The 17,922-nt window shown below is 37.7% G+C and overlaps 1 protein-coding gene across 1 annotated transcript in view; it reads right to left on the bottom strand.

Moving 5' to 3' along the window:
* Positions 1-990: 990 nt before the first annotated feature.
* LOC123758288 (uncharacterized) overlaps positions 991-17,922 on the bottom strand; it is a 296,794-nt gene continuing 279,862 nt past the window's right edge. Inside the window, exon 19 of the mRNA XM_069323039.1 lies at positions 991-4,086. Coding sequence (XP_069179140.1) covers positions 2,887-4,086 — 1,200 coding nt within the window. The 3' untranslated portion in view covers positions 991-2,886. The remainder of the gene's footprint in view (positions 4,087-17,922) is intronic.

Below are 17,922 nucleotides of genomic sequence, written 5' to 3'. Positions count from 1 at the left end.
TTCTTTGGATTAGTGTCTGTGTGCTTGGATACTTTGGACTTCCTGGGAAATAGGTAACTTTCCTGTATCTTCATCTCGCTTCATTCTGCAGCATAGGTGAGTCAAGCTCTTTTCTGCATGTCTGGTAGCCTAACCCTTCTAGTTTGACTCATGCCTAAGGAAGCAACTGAGCAGTATAGCTCAGAGATACAGACGTTCGAATTTACAGTATATAAAATCCTTTTTCTAAGCTTGAAACTTGTATTCACCTTTTTCCTCTTATTTTTTTTCTTTATTTCTTTATACTTTAAAAGGGAATCATGTCAGGTTGAATGTGTCAGGAAGCCCTGCTTACATGTTGGTGCTGCCACTTGGTAGTAGGTGGAGGTTGCAATTGGGTGAGCCGGCTACCTGCTATTGAGAGTACTGTACTGGCTGGATGAACTTGTGATGCCAAGTAATGCTTTAAAAGAGCTTTTGAGTGTCCTGTACATGAATGAACCTTCTCGAGGTCATTCCAGGTTAGATTAAGTAATCGACAGTTTTTCCTTTGCATCAGTATAATATGACAAGATATTTGAAAAGATCCCAGTTGTGCCAATGTAGAATGTTGACCAGGTTTGACTCCATGTGCATTGTCCTGCCCATGGAAACAGCAGGGCTTGCTTAAGGGAGTAATCAAGTGTCTGATTAGAAATAAGCTTTTCATACAGTGTACTTTACTGTACAGTACAATCGACAGCTGATTTAATTATAATTATAATAATATAATTATAATTTGTAATATATTTGGTGATTTTTTGTTTGTTGACACTGTTAATCCTGATTTTCCATGTTTTTTTTTAATCAAGACAATCAGAGGTAAGTCTTGACTGTGTGTTTTTGTTACATCTGTACCTCTTTTTGAATTCAATTCAATTCAAATAACACATCACTGTACAAACACAGATTTTCAAATGTATTTTTCAGGGTTAATGAAAAGAAAAATATTTGTTAAAAAAATAAATAATATGCACTTTTAAAATCTATTTACAAAAAATAAATTTGTAATTTCTAGTTGGAAGGTAAAATAAACTGCAAGTCTGTCAATCCTATAGAAAGGTTATTCCATAAAATATTACAATATTTTATATCCAAGAAACCCAGAATGCAAAATACTTATTCTTGGAAAGATGCTACGAGCTACTGAAGCTGTAGTAAGAGTAAAAAATGATATGGTATGATTAATGATGCCACCTCCTAGACACTAGTTAAATCAGTTCTTGTAAAAGGTGTGCCTTATTTAGACTAGCTGAACTAGCCAAAGCAGCAGATGGCACCTCTGGCGGGGGCTAGTTGAACCCTTCACTGCATCAGATGGCACATATAGGAACTAGCTGATCCAACTCTTGTAGCAGGTGGCACTTCTAGTGAGTAGCTGTCAGCTCCAGTAGTAGATGGTACCTTTAGGGATAAGTTGAACCAGCCACGGCAGTAGGTGCCACCTCTGGAGGCCAAGCTGATCTAGTCCCTGCTACAGACGGTACCTCGGGAGACTACCCGAGCCAATCCATGCACTAGGTAGTAACTCTGGAATTAGGTAATTATCTGGTCTCTGCAGTAAGTGGTGCCTCAGGAGATTAGCTTAGCCAGTCAGTCCCTGCAACAGACTCTTGGATTACCTCAGCTAGTCTACAGCAGATAGTTCAGGTAGCAGGTGGCACCACTTATTCTGCAGAATTACTTTCACATATATATACTTTTTAGCATTCATGTGTGATGTGACTTGATTAATTTTGTTACCATGATATCTGGTCACTTGTACACTAGAATGCTTGCATACTATAATGCAATATCTACAAGGAAATGAAAAGACTGGCTATATTAAAATTGATGTTTAAAAATTTAATTATAATTAAAATCAGTTATATTGAAAATGATTAGTCAAGTATCAGTCATTGACAGCAATATCGCATGGTAAAACACAGAACTGTATCTCACATTTTTTATTTTAACTAATCAAAATTTTATCATTTGAATTTGACTCTTGTAACCTGTATTTTGGGTTCTTTAAATATATTTTACATAAAATAAGTACTGTAAAATTTAATTCTTATTATACTTATATCGTCAGAATTGACTTTGAAAATGTCTGCTTCACTAAATATAATAATTGACAAGGTTTCACCAGTATTTATTACTCAAATTACAGTATTGAGATATTACACACTAGGAGTGCTCAGACTGATACTTACTTACCATATTTTCATTATATAAGGTTTCCTTTCCTTACTGATATGATATATGAAATTGAAGTGTGAAATAATGACAACCACAAGGCAGCCACCCTAAGATCACAGACTTGCAAACATCTTAACATAATTTTAGCACTTCTTTACAGTTCATGAAAACTCTAGTTACAGCTTATCAACAGGTTTGTCAGATTCATCCTCTGATTTTAGTTTTAACATGATAAAACTACTTTATAATGCATAGTTTCAGCCTGCCAAGAATGCTGTCTGATGTACAATGTCAGCCCAGAGAAAAGCTGTAACTGAAGCTTTCATATATGAGAGCCTTTCATGTCCTGGGTGTTGAGCAATAGTTGTATCTGACATTTTGGGGTCTCAACTCTAAGTTAAAAAAAAACAAAAACTTACTCTTGGTTTATCTAAGAAAACATGTAGGCAAAAAGGTTTTGATTTGTTTTGACAGATCAACTTCTAAATAACCATGACAAAAAATTATGCATTGTCAAACGATGCAAAATGAGTCCTAAAAGAAGCGTATATTGCAAGGTAAATTTTCCTTAATTATTTCTGCTGGCAGTTCTTATGTATGTATAAACTTTACATATTTACATTTCCTAATCCTGTTAGAGAGGGAAGGACTTCGTCATGTTTGGCCTATCAATAGACGTACTTCACTTCAGAGAATGTCTGTCTCGACTAAGCCTCCACTACTGCGTTTGGTGGTTAGATGAGTGTCACCACCGCCTGTGCTAATGGCAGAAGAGGTCTTAGGATTGGGGAGGGTGTTTGTGTTGCAGACATGTGACGGGGTGGGGGAAGTGAGGTTGGAAAGAGACCCGTGTGCTGCAGGAGCCAGAGACAGCCCCAACCGTGCTGTCAAGTTGCTTTCACTCCCTGTTTTTTTTAGGTCTATATTTGAAGGCGTTGGACGGCCTCCTGACCTCTGCAGTGACTGTAACCTCTGGTATTGTTCTTGTAGCTGCTTCTGCCGCCTCAAAAGCTCCAGGTGTCTTTGCTCCAGATTTTCTTGCCTCTGTTTGGGTGGTGGTGTTGGAGGCACATTACTGGTATTTTGCTGACGTGACACTGCTGCACCTTCCTGAGAATTGACACTCTCTGTGCTGCTGCTATTGGAGGATAGCTGGCCTGCCTTAGCACTACTAGTGGAACTATTAGTGGAGGCAGACGAAGCTGTAGATTCTTCACTAAATGAACCCCGCCCTAGTGGAGGCCGCTGACGCAGCACAGGACCATACAGTTCACGACCTTCAGCATTCCTCAGCACCCCACCCACCATTGTGGCCACAATGCCACCTGGAGGTACTGATGCTGATCTTGGAGCTGGACTTATAGGTGATGATGGTGACAGCATTGGTGACCTAGAGGATGTACGTGGAGGTGGTGGTGGTGGTAAACGGTGTAATTCTCCACTTATACTTCCTCGTGGTGATGACCTAGCTGAACCTGATGATGTGGTTGATGTGAAACTGAGGCGGTGCTCATCTCGAGGTGGGGGAGGGGGTGCCTGACTGGCAGCCCTTGGGAGAGTGCTGGATGCCCCAGGAAACACAGTTGCAGGTGTCTTGACCGGGGAAGACTGAGAGTCTGAGCTGGGAAAGGATGGTAGACGCCTGACTCCAGTGCTGGTAGTAAGGGTGGAAGTGACAGTGAAGGAGGCAGGTGCAACAGTGGCCAGGGGTGTTGCAGGGGTCACATCCACACTACTTTTGCGACTACTGGCTTCTGATGGTGGCCGGGCAAAGGTCTGCAGTTCGTCTAACAAAGCGTCGAGTGCGTTCTCTGCACGTAGGCGCGGCTGTCCATTGGCTCCGACTCCGGCGGTGGATGCCAGGTGAGGGCCCGCGACAACACCGGGCTGCTGTGAGGAAGGAAAATATCAGCTGTGGCCACACCTCGGGGAGCCAATACCGGCTACACGCCACCACTTACCACAATAAAGTGATCTCCACACATTGTTCAAACTGCTAACACTTGTCAAATTTATTAAAGATGTTAGTTTGTAATCAACTGATCAAGTAGCTATGGCTACACAAGTCAACAATACAATCATAAAACACTGCAAGAAGCCGGCTTTGACTCTCCCGAAAGTAAATATATTGTCAAACTTATATCACAAGACAAAAAATAGGCATGCGACACCCTCATGCTATGCCGCTAATGCACCTCAACTGCTGCTGCTGCTGCTGTTACTGCTGGCTAGAATATACAGCGCTTCTGCAATGCACATACATTCCAAACCAAAATATTTTAAAAGATAAAAACTAGGCAATGCATGTGGTGATGAGCAGTCACTACAACAGTAAACATTGGAACGTGCAACACATGAACACAGCCAAGCTCTCACCAGCTGGGTCATCAATGCAACATATGTACAACTTGGCCATTAATTTTATTTTCTATGTTAAGAGTTCTAGTCTAAAGCCATAACCCAACTGACAGGTCACTGAGCACAGACGCATTCAAGTGTCCCATTTTCAAACATTTACCTTACCTTTCCTGTTTGAAATTGTCTGAAATTTTTAAAAATATTTAATACAGTGACTTATTTACAAATACGTACTGTAATTGCACTCAAACCTTTTTCAATCTTATTCATTATTTTAATGTCATAATACTGTAGTATAAAATTATAATGAAACGTTAAATTTTCACATATTCAAATGTTAACCCTGAAGTTTGGATAAAATAGATGGTGTCTAGGGTGGTTATTTCTAACTCTTTTTTTTTTCTTGTTGGAATTCTTCAGTGTTTCCCTTTTTCAGCTGATACATTTGAGCCAGCTAGAAAAAACTCTAGCATTCTCCATCCTTAGCTATACCCTACTAGATTTTACATTAGTCTTCTAACATTGCAATAATGCCCTCATAAGTATTGCATTATGTGCCTAATAAGAGAGTTTAGTTTGATAAAATTGATGAAGTTGTCATCAAAATGTTGGAATATATAAGTTGCCAAATGCAGATTTTACAAATATAATTTTGTTTTATATTCCTTGTTTTGCATTTCATGAAACAAAACATGCTATGATGGTGAGAATTTCTTAAAGCTCATCCACACATACACTGATAAAGAACCCACAGTTATTTGATAGAGACAGAGCTAGCTAAGTTAAGAAGGAGCTATCAAACTAAGTATAAACAAGTTATACCAAGTTTGATAATATTTCATCAAATCACTCATGCTGGGGCCATCGAGTATCATATGTGCATCAAGCTTGAATGGTCCCCAAGCTAACATGCATCAGAAAACTCTTGATCCCTGAAGGATTTGAACCTGGTCGGTCAGGACCTCTGTGCCCCTTGGTGTGTCCAGTACTGTAATCACTTGGCCAAACTGGGTACAGTATAATGTATTTGCATACTCCTTTGTAGCCACAGGCTATATGGCATGGTATCATAATCAGAAAGTGTGATTATACCCCCACATTTGTACTGTGCAGATAGCAATTGCTAAGCGCACAAAGTTCAACTTTGAGGAGGGGATAATTGGAAGAAGCTTTGTCCCACACCACCAATGTTTTCTTAATCTGCCATTGTGGTTAGGAGGCCTAATGATGTCAATAATGATATGGATAGAAGAGAGAATTAGTTTAGAACTTTTGATTACTGGAACCAAAGTGCCTCGAGAAAAAGAGATAGGCAGTGATAAATGTGGGTTTTCTAGATGTGTAATTTCACTAATGATAGCCACCATGCTAGAGGAACAATGAGAAAGATATAAACACTGTCGCCCGAGGATAGTGACTACAGAGTGCCTGTGCAAATTGAAGAGTCTAATGAAACAATGGATGAGCTTAAGGGCTGCTTGAAAAGTTAATGAGTTTATGGAGAGAAAAACTTAATGTGATACATCTGCAGTTCTGGCTATGGACATTTCAAATGAGCAGTGGGCATGAAACAGCCCACATTTAACAGCTTTTGGCAGATGGGTATTAAGAGACCTGACACTGAGGCAGCTGTTTCAGGTACAGATATTTCACTTTCTCCCTAGGTTCCAGTGAACTGGGCAGTTAGCACTTCACCAGTAACATTTCATCCTGCTTCTACATCAGTTTCAACTTCTCAAGAACACCAACCAACACTGGTAAGTAATAGCATTTATTTAATTTTATTAACTTTAGAAACAGCCCTGGTATCCACAAATGTGGGTTATCCATTTGCTCTTGGGCCTGACCCCTGTGGATGTTGTATATATGCCTATACATATATTTATTTTACAATATTATACAAAATTTAAATTATGGGAAATTTTGTATAGACTAATTAACACTCCCAGATACAAATTTGAGATGTATTTTTTATTTACAATGAAACATTATCTTTTCTGAGTCTCAAATGTTTTCAAATACCTCTTGGCTATTTAAAATGTTTAACCCTTGAGCCCTGTTCCCCATCATGTAAAATTTTTTCATACCAGGCTATTCACTGTTTTTGTTATTAACATTTCTAAAAGGAAAAGGACTGCTCTTTCCAGCTGTCATTATTTTTTGTGAAAAAAATCTCACTTTACTAATATATATAATATAGTCCAAGTAACTCAAAATTAGGTTATAAGTATTCCCAAACATATAATAGCTTATAAACACAACCAATGAGCAAACATAATGCTGTTTGTAAACAATACAGTACATGAAAAATCACTAAAAAAAACTTGGATATTTTTTTCTTTACTGGCTCAGTAAGAGGTCATGTGTGTTCCCAATGCATTCTGTCCTTTTCTGGGGAAGCCCCAAGCGGCTCTCTGAAGACATCTTTCTAGGATTGCTCCATGCAGATGGGTCACATCACATATGGGGAATACTGTCTGGTGTACCGAGGAGCAGAGCCAAAACCTGGCCTTCCCTAATAGAGGTGCAGAGAACAAGTGACAATTTGCCACTACACCGTGAAAGCATCCAGAAAGTCAGTGAAGCTTTATAAACAACTGAAGGTTAAGAAAGATCAAATCCTAAAAAATAGCAAGCATCTCTATAAATGATTTACTCAGAACAAGAGAAACATTCAAAATTAGCATTAAACCAAAACTCATAGTACCGAATGCTACCACCATGTGGTCCAGCTTCCTCGTGCAACCATCTTTACTGCCAGTTCTTTTGCTGATATCCTGCTAGGACACAATTCTTCCAGTTCTTTTAGATGTGGCAAGCCCCTTTACTTCAAGCTAAGTGCTGGCAGTCCTTGGACTTCCTGTTGGGGCCATTTGCATTGTTCTATGTTTTAGTTTTTGCTTCATGTGGGTGTTTTCTATTTGGCTTGTTGTGAGCTTGGCTTTTGTTGTGTTCTGGGCTCCTTCCCAGGATGCCCGCTAGCATTGCCTTTGCTCTGAGAAAGATATTTTTGATGTTTTTGGGAGTTTGCCTCTGACAGGCCAGGCCATAGTGGCAGACGGCCTCGCTTAGGGGCTATTCACGAGTCTTTGACTTCTCTATCTGGGCTCTTGGCTGGGACATTCCGTTGGTTGTGATGGGGGGCTCTAGGACTTGCATGTTTGTTTATACAGCACATCACAGATGCCAGTCGTAGCCAGGTTGTTTTGGCTGCACTTGGCATCTATTCTTCTTATGAGCAGCCTTAGTGCCAGTGTGTCCTGCTTGGCTAGCTGTCTTCAGGTCCTGATGATCCTTTCATAGCTCTTTGGCATGGTTGGCTTGGCCTGTTAAGCCTACACTCACCATATGCAAGTTTGATTGGTGCCCATCATCTTTGCTACCAGATGATGGTCATTCTTTCTGCCTCTGCCATACTGCCTGTTAGGTTGGTGACACCTACAATCTTGAGTTTTGTGCAGTTTGTTCCCTCTGGGTCCCTGCATTGACTGATTCAGCTTCTAATGCAGAAGCTTTTCAGGCAGCTGCAATTTTCAGAGCTAGGTTTGCTAGAGTTAGGTGTTCATGACATTGTGATTGGTTGTATGGCCCAAAGTTGGCTCTTATGGTGTTTCGGAATCTGGAATTGATGGTGTTGGTTATCTCCATTTGAACTAAGTCCATGCCCACTCTTCCTTTACCTGCAGATGTGGTTTGCCCTGCTTCTAGTCTCCCTACCCCTACCCCCTCCCTGGTTCTGGCTCTGAAGTGTCTAAGGGTTTTCAAGTTGGGACAGGGTTTATCTCAGGGTGTAGCTCAACCTCCTCTAGGGATAATCCCATCCACATCGACAGTAGAAGCAGTTGAATCTGAGCCAGATTTATTCTATAAATTTATAAAAAGCACACTGCAAGTAAAGGATAGAATTCAGAGGTTCAAAATGGGGAATGGATTCAGAGAATGAAAAGGAAATGTGTGAAACACTAAAGGAACAGTTCCAAAGTATGTTTGTGCAAAATGAAATCTTCAGAGAACCAGACACAACATGAATTTCTGAAAATATCATAGAGTACATTGAGGTGTCTCGAGACGAAGTGGAAGAAATGCTCAAGGAACTAAATAGAAACAAGGCAGTGGCCCTTGATGGAGTTCCACATTGGGTTCTGAGGAAATGTGTGTCTGAGCTCAGCACTCCGCTTCAATTGATTTTTCAGTCATCTTAGTGTAGAGGAGTCTTGGCAGATATTTGTGTGGAGAGACAAACATAGTTCCAATCAACAAAAATGGTAGCAGAGAAGACCCTTTTAATTACAGACCTGTGTCATTGACAAGCGTTGTGGTCAAGCATTAGAAAAAATAATTAAAATCAAATGCACAGAACACCTGGAGAGAAGTGATATAACAACAGACAGTATGGTTTTTGAACAGGAATATCCTGTGTAAGAATTCTTAAGTTTCTATAATAGAGCCACAGAGATTTTTACAGAAAGAGAAGATTGGGTTGACTGCATTTATCTGGACCTCCCAAAAAAGGATTTTAATCGAGTCCCACATAAAAAGTTGTTCTGGAAACTGGAACATGCTGGAAGGGTGACAAGGAGACTTCTGACATGGATGAAATTTTTTGACAGAAAATTGTGGACAGTAATTAGTGGCAATGTATCAGACTGAAGGAATGTTATGAGTCGAGTACCACAGGGTTCAGTTCCAGCACCAGAAATAGTCATTGTCTATATAAACAGTCTACCAGAAGGAATACAGAATTATATGAACATGTTTGTTGATGATGTCAAGCTTCTGGAAACATAAGAAACTTAGATGATTGGAATGCCCATCAGGAAGACCTTGGCATTATTACACAAGCATCATCAAGCATTATGCATCTACTTGTGAACCTTCTTGAGAGGTTATCTTGAGATGATTTCGAGGATTAGTGTCCCTGCGACCCGGTCCTCGACCAGGCCTCCTTTTTGTTACACCCCCCCAGGAAGCAGCCTGTAGCAGCAGTCTAACTCCCAGGTACCTATTTACTGCTAGATGAACAGATGCATCAGCATGAAAGAAACACTGCCCATTTGTTTCCGCCTCCACCAGGGATCGAACCCTGGAAGCTCAGGACTAATCCGAAGTGCTGCCCACTCAGCTGTCAGGGCCCCTTCACCTATGCATCTTTTTTTCCATTTTTGAGTGCTTTTACATTTATTAAACAGTTTAAGAGCTCTGAAGCACCAGGAAGATGTTTATAACGATAATAACCTTTGATTGGACAGTTTCGATGTTTGTAAACTATTTAACATATGTAAACAAACTGCGAAAAATTTAGAAAATATTTACAGGTTTGTAAGTACTTGCATAACTGCTTCTTGAATCCTAGCCATGAACAAAGCAAGTGAACGATTAACACTTAGCAAATGGAATTTAATGTGAATAAATGACATGTTATATATGTAATTGGAGATAACAGGCCAGACAACCTATAAGTTATGTGAAAAAGCTTTAAACAATTCCAATAAAAAAAATCTAGGGTGGTTCAGGACAGAAAACTGTCACTCAAGGACCAGATGAAGAATATGAAGTAGATAAAGAAGATGAAGTATATGTTTATCAGTAGGTTTAGTAATATGTTCATTGTTTGTGATGTGTGTCTATATATATATATATATATATATATATATATATATATATATATATATATATATATATATATATATATATATATATATATATATATATGTCGTACCTAGTAGCCAGAACGCACTTTTTGGACTACTATGCAAGGCCCGATTTGCCTAACAAGCCAAGTTTTCCTGAATTAATATGTTTTCTCTAATTTTTTTCTTATGAAATGATAAAGCTACCCATTTTATTATGTATGAGGGAAATTTTTTTTTATTGGAGTTAAAATTAACGTAGATATATGACCGAACCTAACCAACCCTACCTAACCTAACCTAACCTATCTTTATAGGTTAGGTTAGGTTAGGTAGCCGAAAACGTTAGGTTAGGTTAGGTTAGGTAGGTTAGGTAGTCGAAAAAACATTAATTCATGAAAACTAGGCTTATTAGGCAAATCGGGCCTTGCATAGTAGGCTGAGAAGTGCGTTCTGGCTACTAGGTACGACATATATATATATATATATATATATATATATATATATATATATATATATATATATATATATATATATATATATATATATATATATATATATATATATATATATATATATATATATATATATATGAACACATTGTACTGAACGGAGTGAGATAAACTTGAGCTACCTCATCCCTTTGTGTGTATTTATATCTCAATAAACTTATTTCAATTTCAAATTCAAGGATCAAAGTCAAGGACCAGATGAAGAACACTGAGTGAGGAACATATGCTACCCTTTCCAACTTTAGAATCACTCTTAAATAAATGGATAGGGAAACAATAAATAAATTGTTCATGACCTTTGTAGTGAATGATCAAACTTGTAATATGCAGTAGTTGTATGGTGCCCAGATCGCAAGAAGCATATCAGTAAATTAGAAAAGGTGTAAAGACATGCAACTAAATGGCTTCCGGAACTAAAAAAAAAAAAGAAGAGCTACATAGAAAAGATAAAGGTGTTAAATATTCTAAAGCTAGAAGATAGGAGAAAGAGATATGACATGATCATTACATAAAAAAATAGTAACAAAAATTAACAAAATTGACAAGGAAGAATTTTTAAAAACAGCAACATCAAGAACAAGTGGACATAGGTTTAAACCAATGAAACAAAGCCTCAAACAAAAAAAAAAAAATAGAAAGTTAATTTTTTCAAATTAGTGGTAGGGTGGTAGATGGTTGGAACAAGTTAAATGAGAAGGTGATGGAAGACAAAACTGTCAATCGTTTCGAAGAGTCATATGACAAAGTGTACTAGGAAGATGGGACACCATGAGCGTAGCTCCCATCCTGTAACTACACTGCAATCTGTCCGAGCAAGGTAATTATCTAGCCATAGATATAGGATAAGAGCTATGCTCGTGATGTCCCATCTTCCCAGTACTCTTTGTCATATGATCCTTTGAACCTATTGATGGTTTTGGCCTCCATGGGCTTCTCACTTAACTTATTCCAAACATCTACCTCTGTTTGCAAAAGAGAACTGTCTAATATTATTCTGGTACGTTGATTTTCAAGAGGTCAAAGATTGAACCTAAGGAAACAAATATGCCAGAAAAATATTAGGAACTTTTGTTTCTGCAAACAATGGTAGATGGTTGAAGCAAGTTAAGTGAGAAGGCCCATGGAGGCCAAAACCATCAATAGGTTCAAAGCATCATATGACAGAGTACTGGGAAGATGGGACACCACAAGCATAGCTCTCATCCGGTAATTACACTTAGGTAATTATCTTGCAGGAACATTGCAGTGGACCTTAAAGAATTGGCTAACAAACAGATTACAGTGGAATTTAATATCACATTCCTTTCATCAAGCTGTCTTGATGGGCCAGCTTCATTTGGCCAAAGAAATATCCATATTTCATATTTTTGTATGTTTTTCCTGACAAATATTTGTGTACTGTAATAACTTTGCTTATTTGCCCCCTTTTTTATGTGGTTATTTTGTTATTTGTGAGTTTAAAAGATAAAACTGTACTTGCAGAAGTAGTAAAGCTAAATCAAGTAGGGAAAGAGGAGGTCTCACAACATAGAAGAAAATGTTAAATAGATTGGGAAAAGTGAACAAACCTGGGAAGTGCTAGGTAGATGAAAGAAATGGTGGCAAAGATTTAAATGAAAAATGTTCGAGAACTAAAAGCATAAAGAGTCTGATGAGGCTGCTTATAAATCGTTTATACAGCAATGTAGTGTAGCAGTTTTGTAGCTTTTATTATGTATTGCACAGAATACTTTTATGCTGTATACCAACATTGAGAGTTCAAACATTAAATAGGATTAATCAGATCTACAAGATACGTACAAATGCAGTTTTTTCTTTTTTCATTATATTTTTTCTTCTGTCTTGCAATCAAGTACAGTAGAACCTCTGTCTATGAATGTGCCTGAGTACTAATTTTTCGGTGTATGGCGTCAACTAAGTCGTAAAATTTGACCCAGTGTACAACGTTTGCTTCGAAGAACAACTTGTTTGTTGATACTGTACAGTACTTGTATGGGTGAGGCACATGGGTTCTGGGCCTGGTGCAAGGCATGCAGGTTCTGGGCGTGCGGTGAGGCATGCGGATTCTGGGCGTGGGGTGAGGCACGCTCAGTTTACCAGTGTATCTCACCTAGCATTTGAAATCTTTGTGAAGAATTTCATTTTTTGATGCTTCTTTTATTTCTGAATAGAAAAGTTCTTATTATATATATCATGCTATGGGTCCCAAGAAAGTCAGTGGTAAAGTTCAACCTAAGAAAATTGTTGTGAGGATGACAATAGAGGAAAAAAAAAGATAATTCGTAAACATGAACACGGTATTGGTGTGGTTGATCTGGCTAGGAAAATGTGTTCAGTATGGGGAAAAACATACAAAAAACAAAAAAAAAAACATATAAAAACAAAACATATTTTGTTTTGCTGAAAAGGTTCATCCAGAATGAGCTGTAGCAAGTCGTTGTATTAACCATTTTAATGACAATGTGATGTCTCACTACAGACAAGTGTTAAAATGTAGGGAAAAACAAATGTCTTTAGATAGATTCTTAGTGGGACAAACAAGCAGTGAGCCACAACCAGAACTTAGTGGTATGACTACAAAACGTAGGAGAGAGAGTACCTCAGAAATGTCATCACTGCCTGATGTTATAATGGAGGGAACTCCCCTTCCAAATACTAACAACTTCCCTTTTTCCCCCCATCCTCACCATCTTCCATATGCCTAAAAGTCTTCAATAAAAGTAAGGTACAGTAAAAAAATATGAGTAGTATTCTGTATAAAATGTATTTTTAAGTTTATATTTTTGGATGTGTGGAACAGATTGCCAGTAATTTAATTTATATTATTTCTTTTTGGAACATTTGTTTAGGTGTACAAATTTGCAGTGTACGGTCCGTCTATTGGAACAGATTAAATTCATAGACCGAAGTTCCACTGTATATATAAAATAAATTTGTATATATTACTGTATTGTCCATATGTGTGTTATATCATTTGAAGTTGCAAAAAGCAAAACAGGTACGTACAGATAATGAATCTCACAACAGTGAGCTCTCCAACTGTAAACGCTGTGAAATTCACAAAGAGCTAGAGCACACACTCGTTAACACTATATTAATTAATACCCTGTTATCAAAGATTTTGGATCAAATGGCATGAGATACCTGGTGTTTCATAACTATCAAATCGCCTACAAATATTCGAAGATATTCTCATACTCTACTAAAAGTTTGCTTGTGCTGGCTAGTAGACAAGGCTCAAATCTTGTGTATGACCAATCATCCTGTGAGATGTATATATTAGAGTGAACTTAATATAATATGGTAGCAGAACATTGTTGCACCTAAGATTGTTAACAGAAAAAATACAATAGTGCAGGCTAGCAGACTAGACTTGCATCTTGTGTAATTTCTCCTATAGATTTAGAAAGTAGCTAGGACACTGCTGTATGTAAGCTTGAAAAAATAACAAAAATTATGTGGTAGAGCTGGAGATGTGCGGATTTGCTCAATATGGGCACACAGAAATCCCGTGAAAAGTTTCAATCTAATACAGCAAATCATTCATAAAACAACAGATTTTTATAGCTTATTATTATCCTATTACAGTACAGTAATATTAATAAACAAAATCAATAACTAAAAATATATACTGTAGTTTGATCAACATTCAGGACTTGTGAAAGTTATTCTGGCTGACGGGGTCGAGGCTATGCCTGCTAGTGGCTTTACAAGAATGTAGAGTACTACCACCAACACCAGATCACCAGCACATGTACTTTCACAACCCATTTGTACCTTCTTATACATAAAATAAAAATAAATAGGGTTGATAAACATCCATTCCTACCCCACCACTGATGATACCTTCCCCCAAGACTGTCTGCTCGAGGTCATAAATACCAACTCTTAAGTAATTCATAAGAAAGAAGTCTTTATCAAAATTCTTTTAAGCTTTTTCACATAATTTGTAGTTTGTGTGTGGCCTATTTTACTCCTATTCCACATGGTATAACATGACATTTATTCACATTAAATTCTATTTGCCAAGTGTTATTCCATACATGCATTTTGTCCAGGTTTTCTTGAAGGATATGACAATCATTCAAGTTTCTTATCTTCCCAAATAGCTTGGCATCATTGGCAAACATGTTCATATAATTCTATATTCTTTCTAGTAGACCATTTATACAATCTATCCATTTATACAACATACAATCTGAGTATGTAGCATCCAGGCCATCCTCTTGTTTAGATAGTACTTATAGTAATGATGAGCACCATTCAACATATATTGACGGAAAAGACAGAAAGTAGATATTGGCATTACTGAATTGTACAATATACATAACTGGTGCTAGAAATGAACCCGGTGGTATTCCACTAGTAACATTTCTCCAGTCTGATACATTGCCTCTAATTACTGCCCTCATTTTTCTGTCAGAAATGTTTTCATCCATATCAGAAGTTTCTCTGTCACCCTTCTGATATGCTCCAGTTTCAAGAACAACCTCTTATGTGTGACTCTCTCAAAAGCCTTTTCAAGGTCCAGATAAATGCAATCAATCCAATCATCTCTTTCCTGTAAAATCTATGTGGCTTTATCATTGAAACTAAGTAGATTTGTGTGTGTGTGTGCAATTGCCTAAGTGTAGTTACAGGATAAGAGATACACTTGTGATAGCCCATATTCCCAGTACTGTCATGTAACACTTTGTAACTATTGATGGTTTTGCCTCCACCACCTCACTTGTTCCATCTACCACTCTGTTTTCAAAAGTGAATTTTCTTATATTTCTTCTGCAACTCTGTTTAGTGAGCTTAAATCTATGACCTCTTGTTCTTGAAGTTCCAGGTCTCAAGAATTCTTCATCAATTTTGTTCATTCCTGTTACTATTTTGTACATAGTAATCATATTGCCCCTCCTCCTATCTTCCAGTTATGGTATATTTAATAACTTAATAATAATGCCTCTAAATTCTCCTTGAGGCTCTTGTCTTTCAGTTTCGAAAGCTACTTAGTTGCATGTCTTTGTACCTTTTTCAGTTTGCTGATGTGCTTCTTAACTACTGCACTGCATTAAAACACGACACACCCGTGGTACGCCGAAAATAAATTCTTTCCAAAAAATTATTTTCTCTTCTTATATTGTTAGAATGCAGTTTTTGATCATGGTAAACTAAAAAAAATATTGTATATGACATACTTTAGCTGCGATGGAGATGGGAAGATGAGCATATTATAGGCGCTGAGCGATGGAGTGCTCAAGGTCATTATAGACCCCGCCACCCCGTGGGGTAGCAGTTGCCACAAATATAATGTTTCACAATTATTTTCATGTTTCTCATTCGTTTCTTCTTTGGTTTTATGCTATATATATATATATATATATATATATATATATATATATATATATATATATATATATATATATATATATATATATATATATATATATATATATATATATATATATATATATATATATATATATATATATATATATATATATATATATATATATATATATATATATATATGTATCTACATGATTTATTCACCATAACTGTATAACTAAGCTGGTATGGTGTCCAAACAGCATAATGGCTGCTGCATGACAAGTCACACAGCAGGCGACAGCCTCACTCACTACCTCACCAAAATGGCTCCTCCCAACATAAGCCTTTTGCTGTTATTACACTCTATACACATGTTATATATAGGTATCTACATTTGTGTTCACAATAGCGAACCACTAAGCTGGTATTATGATTCCAGACAATAACATGTTGCTACACACCAGCCAGAACCGACTCTACACTCCCTCCCTCACCAACAGTACTCCTCCCACCGCTAATTCATATCGCTAATTCTCACCACACTCCTGTTATTATCAGAATCCTGGTCACTAAATTATGTAAATGAATAATTTTCCACATGTTTATTTTGTAAAGGAACATGAGAAATCGCTTGAAGAATTTTAGCTGGACAAAATAATGGAAGTGTGCTGTGGCTAGTGCTGTGAACATCTTGAACAGCATTTATTCACTGATGTCTGAATATTGTACATAGTCTTTATCACAGTCAGGCTCTTCTGTAATAATATCATGGCTAAATAATACCAGATACATATATACAGTGGTGCCTTGATTAACGAATTTAATCCGTTCCAGTACCGAGCTCGTCTTGTGAAACGCTCGTCATGCGAAACAACAACACTATCGTTGGAGGTGTGCGAGAACCAGCGGGAATGCTAGGAAGCACCAAATGGTTTCTCGGTAATCGAAACAAATTTTCTACAAGTGGCTTGCTCGTTACTTGAAATGCTCGTAACTGGAGTCGCTCGTCATTCGAGGTTCCACTGTATTTGGAAAATTTTAGGCGATGCTGTGGTCAAAAGGTGAACAGCAATGTTGTTAGCTCATGCTGCGTGCACCAGCCTTGGTTGCTCACTCAGTACTGAGCCTTCACACCCGGGAATGTTGCCAACGATTTTTAAAAAAACTACGTCTATTTAGGAGAGTCCTGAGGAAGCTGATTAGAACCCTGTGTATCCACGGGTGTTTTGAATGATACGATATACCTATAAGATCCCTGAGACGGGTTGCACACCACTCGTTGAGAGCCTCAAGCCACGTTGCGCATTACTTGTCGAGAGCCTCAAGGCACGTTGCGCAGTGCAGTGGTTAAGATATGGGCACCATACAACAGCTGCACATTCCAACTTTGGTCTCACAAATGTTGTGAAAAATTTCTTCAGTATTTCACTATCATGTATCTAAAGGCAATTCTGAAATTGGAAAGCGTAGTATAGGCTTCTTGCACAAATGATCTTTATAGGGTCCCCAGGTGACAGTTTTCTATAACCCCCCTCCCTAGTTCTTTATCAGAATTGTTAAAGCTTTTCGCATAATTTGTATGTTGTGTGGTCTATCTTCTCCTATTCCACATTCCATAACATGGCTTTATTCACATTAAATTTCATTTGCCAAGTGGTGCTTCATACACTTATTTTTGTCCAAGTCAGGTAATTACCTAAGTGTAATTACCTAAGTGTAATTACCTAAGTGTAGTTACAGGATGAGAGCTACGCTCGTGGTGTCCCGTCTACCCAGCACTCTTTGTCATATAATGCTTTGAAACTACTGACGGTTTTGGCCTCCACCACCTTCTCACTTAACTTGTTCCAACTGTCTACCACTCTGTTTGTGAAAGTGAATTTTCTTATATTTCTTCGGCATCT

The sequence above is a fragment of the Procambarus clarkii genome, chromosome 11 (genome assembly GCF_040958095.1).
Source record: "Procambarus clarkii isolate CNS0578487 chromosome 11, FALCON_Pclarkii_2.0, whole genome shotgun sequence".
Lineage (NCBI taxonomy): Eukaryota > Metazoa > Arthropoda > Malacostraca > Decapoda > Cambaridae > Procambarus > Procambarus clarkii.
Note: the sequence above shows the minus strand (reverse complement) of the source record. Positions and strands in the feature narration are given on the sequence as shown.